This window comes from Cnephaeus nilssonii (assembly GCF_951640355.1).
Source record: "Cnephaeus nilssonii genome assembly, chromosome: 8".
NCBI lineage: Eukaryota > Metazoa > Chordata > Mammalia > Chiroptera > Vespertilionidae > Cnephaeus > Cnephaeus nilssonii.
Window position 1 is genome coordinate 90835136 of NC_137079.1, and position 6000 is coordinate 90841135.

The window sequence follows — 6000 nt, forward strand, 5'->3', positions numbered from 1 at the left end:
GGGGATGTCTCACAGTTTGGTTCTTTTATTGATTCTGTTCTCATTATGGGAATGTCCTCCTTTTCTTTCGGCCAAATTCCATTATAAGTGTTCATCTTAAATCTCCTTGCTCTTCGATTTAGCCTTATCTATTCCAGAACTAATTACTCTCTCTGACCTCCTGTTATGTACACATTTTGGTATATAATCAAGTACTGTTTTGTGTCTGATTTGGTTTAAGATATGTCTCAAGTGCCTTTTTGTGCCTCATACTGCTAAGTGTTAGGGGAAAATAGAAAAACATAGAAGTGAAGTCTCCTGCGCTATGGCTACAATTTCTCTTATACTCTTTTGTCCCTAGTTAGTAGCACAGTACTAAGCTCAGACATATAGCAAGAACTTGCTGATCCAAACTTTCTGCATGGAGTTTGACTTCCCGAGCTTCCTTCCACAGATGTTTATTGAGCATTTACTGTGCCAGGCACTGGGGTGGCTGCTGGGAATGACGTCATATAAGAACTGCTCTTAAACTTCAGAGGCTCACAGCTCTGTGAGTGATACAGACAAGTTAAACAGTCATCATTAACTGCACAGTGTGCTGAGTGCTATGCTTAGGCAAGTGCAGAATATGAAAGAACCTAAGAGAAACACCTAACAGACTTGTGGGGTCAGGGACCAGTGGCCCAGGAAACAATGTGATACTTAAGCTGGGAGCTGTCAGTAATTAGAAGCAAACCATGCAAAAGAGGGGAGGGTAGCCAGCAGAAGAAAGGTAGGTACAACATGGTGACAGGCATCACAAAAGGAGCATTAGCAGGCACATGCAGGAACAGGGTTCAGTATGGCTGGAGCATGATGGAGGAGCAGCAAGACAATGGAGGAGTGACCTGTGGCCAGATCACGTGGCCATATTAAGCCAGTGGGAAAAGATAGAAAGATTTTACGTATTGGATTTAAAAGCATTCTGTTTCCTAAAGTTCACTGTGGCAACAATATGGGGAATGGATTGGTTAGGTGAGACACAGGAAGAACAAAACTAGAAAGGCAGGAAGTTGAGTTGGGCTGCTGCAGCAACCTGGATAACAGGTGTTGGCATTGTGAACCTGGTAGGTGAACATGCCAGCGAGATTCTGAAGAAGGACTAAACAGGACTTGGGGATTAATTGTATGTATTAAATGAAAGGCAAAGAGGAGTTTGGACAACTGTGTGAATGGTGATGCCTTTTACTTAGAGAGGGAATACAAGAGGAGAGAGAGGTCATTAATGAGCCAGGTTCTAGCATGTAGAGTTCAAATGTCTGAAGGACATGTACAGTCAAACCTTATTTCTAAAACGTCTCCCATCTTGAACAATTCCATTCTCAACCAAGTTGTTCACAGAAAAAAATGTCTCGGTTTTCTACCAAAACTTCAGTTTTTGACCTGACAACCCTTTCACACACGACAAAAAGCATCTCAGCAGACAAGCAAAGGAGAGGGTGCTTTTGTTGCTGGTGATGAGCACAGTTTTGTTTTGTTTTTTAAATACACCTTTATTGATTTTAAAGAGAAGGAAGAGGGAGAGATAGATAGAAACATCAATGATGAGAGAGAACTATTGATTGGCTGCTTCCTGCACACCCCCTTCTGGGGATCAAGCCCGCAACCTGGTGCATGCCTTGACTGGGAATTGAACTGTGACCTCCTGGTTCATAGGTGGATGCTCAACCACTGAGCCATGCCAGCTGAGCCAATTAGCACAATTTTTAAAACATAAAGAGGCCATCAAGAGTGCTAATATGCCCAGCTGGTGTTGCTTAGTGGTTGAGTGACCCAAGAGGTCCTTAGTTCAATTCTCGGTCAGGGCACCTGCCTGGGTTGCAGGCTCAATCCCCAGTAGGGGGCGTGCAGAGTGCTAATGTTGCTAAGGGTGTGAACGTGTTCACTAAACAGTAATCCCAGGCAATTGAATAGATAGAAAAACTGCTGTTGTTTTGGATAAAGGAAAAGCAGTTACCTGGTGATAGCATTTCGAAGGCAGTGATTGTTCGGGTCCCCAAAGGAGGAATGCATGAGGCCAAAGTGGTGGGATTATGAATATTGGGTCATCTGTATACCAGATGGGATAAGCCCCAAAATGGCATCAGCACCCAGGGACAGGGAGTCAAATATTTTAAAGAACTCTAGGCAGACTTTTTCTGAGTGGAGGATTCTCTGGGATGGTCAGGAGGGGAAGGATAATGGTCTTAGCAATTGGAATGTGGTCTTAGCAAGTGGAATGTAGTCTAAGCCAAAGGGAATGTTGTGAAGTAATCTAAAGATCAGTTCCCACAGGAGGGAGTGTTGATTCAATTATTTGATCAGATCTAACAGTGATATATGAAAAATTCCTTTAAGGCTCATAGGGGGTGGTTTGATAAATTTAAGAAAAGAAGTGTTTATTTATAAACTAGACAGTATATTAGACATGTACTGTATATAAGAAAAGTTGAAACGGAATCATTTGGGGGTTGGGAACTGATTAATTCAATTTACATTATTTCTAATGGGGAAAAAATTATTCCATTTTCAAACAAATCATTTCTCAAACAGCCTTCTGGAATGAATTAAGTTTGAGAAATGAAGTTCCACTGTACATGTGTGTATCCAGCAAGCATTTATATATATGAGTCTGAAGTCCAGGAGAGGGACCTGATCTGGGAATACAGATTGAGTTGTTGTTGTCCAGGTAGTTACTGCAGGCCCCTTGGATGTGGGCAAGATTGCCTACAGAAAGTGTGTAGAGGCCCGTGGTACAAACTGCTGAGAATAGTAACAGCTCAGAAGTGGGCAGAAGAAGAGTGTCCAGCAAAGCAGAAGAGAAGAAATAGAGGGAGGAAGAAACCCAGTGTAATGCAGTGTCATGGAAATCAAGGGGAGAGAGTGTTTGGAGAGGAAGAGTAAGGGCAGCGAGTTTCCATGCTTCCCAGATGCTGGGCCAGATAAGGAAGTGACTGGTGGCCTGGTCAAGAGCAGTTTACTAGTAAAGGAGGAGTAGAAGCAAGAGTTGAATTGTGGTAAGTTGAGCATTGAATGTAGGTGAGCAAGTGAAATAGTAAGTGCAAACCATACTTTTCAGAAGTTGATGTGTGAAAGGGAGATGAAAGAAGAGACATTAGCAAGAGGAGGATTTATGACCTGAAGAGGTGGAAAATCCTGGAGGGAGGGGAATGAAATTGATTAGATTTGAGGTCTCTGAGAAAGTATAGAGCAGTGATGGCGAACCTATGACACGCGTGTCAGCACTGACACGCGTAGCCATTTCTGATGACACGCGGCCGCCTCCGAGGATGAAACATTTGCTGCTCCTGAGGATGAAACATTTGCGAAATAATGTTTTTTCCTCAAAGTGACACACTACCCGAGTTATGCTCAGTTTTTTGGCGAAGTTTGACACACCAAGCTCAAAAGGTTGCCCATCACTGGTATAGAGGAATGGTATCCAGCCTTGAAAGGAATATTATGATATAATCCATATTTTTCAAATAAGAATTCAAATTATAGCACTAACAGAAAATTCTGTTCCATAGAGATTTTACCACTTTTGAAGAAACAGTTGTAAATGATTTCATTTCTTTCCTGTGCATCTAGAATATCAGTCCTGCAGTCAATTAACTCACTTTCTGAAGGGCTTAATTCTCTAGAAACACAGTTAGAATATGCTGGCTAGAGTAACTTATATCCTCACCTACATTATTTGACAGAAACTAACCAAAATTCATTTATTTCACTGCTGTTGGGCACACAGTAGTTTGAAATTTGTCGGAAATTCAGGCAGTAACTTAAGCATCAGTAATAGTATGCCTCACTGAGATGGCTTACTTTTTTCCTTATTTTCTCCTACTGCTGTAATTTGAACTGTTATATTTTTGCTTTTGATACCTTTTTACTTCTTTTATATTTCCATATCCATTATCTGCCATCCTGCTAACTTTCTCTAGTCTTCTACTTTGTTTCATTATCCACATCATAACTGTTTTATATAGACCATCCTTCCATCTACTTGTCTGTTTTAATTAAGAACAAAGCAGCATTATTGTGAAGGTTTGAAAATTAAAAACCTTAAAATTATTTTATTTTGTACCATGGAAGTTAAAGGAGCACATTTATAGACATGCAGATATTTAATTAAATTTTTCATAAGTCTCATACAATTTTTTAAGGTTTCTGTTCATTCTTGTTCATATGAACATGTTCAAAAACTTAAACTACATGCTTTTGTTTTTTCCTCAGGAGTTGTTGAGTGTATGGCAGCTGGCACAATTATCCTTGCACACAATTCAGGAGGCCCGAAGCTTGACATTGTCATTCCTTATGAAGGGGAAGTAACTGGATTTCTGGCTGAAAGTGAAGAAGGCTATGCTAAGACTATGGCTCATATTCTTTCCATGTCTGAGGAAAAGAGACTCCAAATCAGAAATAATGCTCGTGCATCTGTAAGCAGATTCTCTGATCAGGAGTTTGAAGTGACATTCCTGTCATCTGTGGAGAAGTTATTTAAATAATGCCATATCTGTGCAAATTAAAGATGGGTAATATTTTTCTTTATATATATAAATATATATTTTATTGATTTCAGAAAGGAAGGGAGAGAGAGAGAGAGAAACATCAATGATGAGAGAGTATGATTGATCAGCTGCCTCTTGCCTCCTGCACATCCCACACTTGGGGATCAAGCCCGCAACCCGGGCATGTACCCTGACTGGGAATCGAACCATGACATTCTAGTTCATAGGTCGATGCTCAACCACTAAGCCACGCCGGCTGAGCTAGATGGGTAAGATTTTTCTAAACTCATTCCCTCTTGTAATATAACCAGCCTAAGCAATGCTCTTTAGATATGTAGGCAACGTATTTATTTTAAGGAAAAAAAGGCAAAACTACCTAAATAGAAAAGATAACCTTATATGTTTAAATGTAAAAATTTTAGATTAGTGCTTGATCTCAAAATCTGAAAAATACAATCTTAAAGAAAAAAAGATGAACAATTTTAATGTTGGTATAATCCATATTTTTTAAATCACTTTAGTAACCAGAAAAGAGAATTTCCTTCTGGAAAAAGAAATGTTAAATAAAAAATGGATGACTGATAATTGATTAGTAACTTAGAATTGTACATTTTTGGAACACAGGAAAATTCTGGTACATTTAAATTTAAACAATATTGTAGAGGACCATTTTGAATATATCTGAGTTTCTTAAAAGAAAAAAGAAACCTTAAGCAGGCTTAATATTCTAAAAGTCAGAAGATGAACTGACTGTGATTGCTCTGTGAGTGTGCATAGGCATGTAGAGGTCAAGGTATTGCTGGTTATCATTTCCTATTTGTGAAAATAGTTTTTTATTTAGAGCTATTAGTACATTTGTATGGGCCTTTCATTATTCTTTAACATTTCCACATCTCAGAGGCTAGAAGTCAGCTTTAAGTCAATCAGGAGGTTTGAGTAAGAACATCACAATTAGTTGTTTTTTTCATAGTGATGATATAACATACACTTCCATGTGCACAGTCCCTATGCCCAGCATTATGCACTGTAAGATGAAAAGGTGGCGTTCTGGAGAGAGCACTGGGCTAGTAGTTAGCATACCTGGGCCTGACCTCAGCTCCATCATTTACAAACGTCTGATTTTTTTTATATTAAAGCTTTTCCTTAATCTTTCTGAGTCTCATCTAAAATTCTTCATCTATAATCTGGACATGGTAATGCCTGTCCTCCCTGCCTTTTCGAGTTCTGATACTGACATGGAAAGTATGTGAAAATACTTTGAAAATTATAAAAGTTACTTTAATTAAAGGTAACAGCCCTGGCCATGTGGCTCAGTTGGTTGGAGTGTCGTCCTGTACACCAAAAAGGTTGTGGTTTGATCCCTAGTCAGCGTATGTATGGGAGGCAACCAGTTGATGTTTCTCACATCAATGTTTCTCTCTCCCCGCTTCTGTCTCTAAAATCAACTAAAAAAAACAAACATATCCTAGGGTGAGGATTTTTTTTTTTTTTTTTT

General features: G+C 39.3%; 1 protein-coding gene across 1 annotated transcript in view; it reads left to right on the forward strand.

Annotated features, from left to right (window-relative positions):
- Positions 1-5656, forward strand: part of ALG11 (ALG11 alpha-1,2-mannosyltransferase) — a 29624-nt gene extending 23968 nt beyond the window's left edge. The window contains exon 4 of the mRNA XM_079778650.1: positions 4231-5656. Within this exon, the coding sequence (XP_079634776.1) occupies positions 4231-4502 (272 nt within the window). The 3' untranslated portion in view covers positions 4503-5656. The remainder of the gene's footprint in view (positions 1-4230) is intronic.
- The last annotated feature ends 344 nt before the right edge of the window (positions 5657-6000 follow it).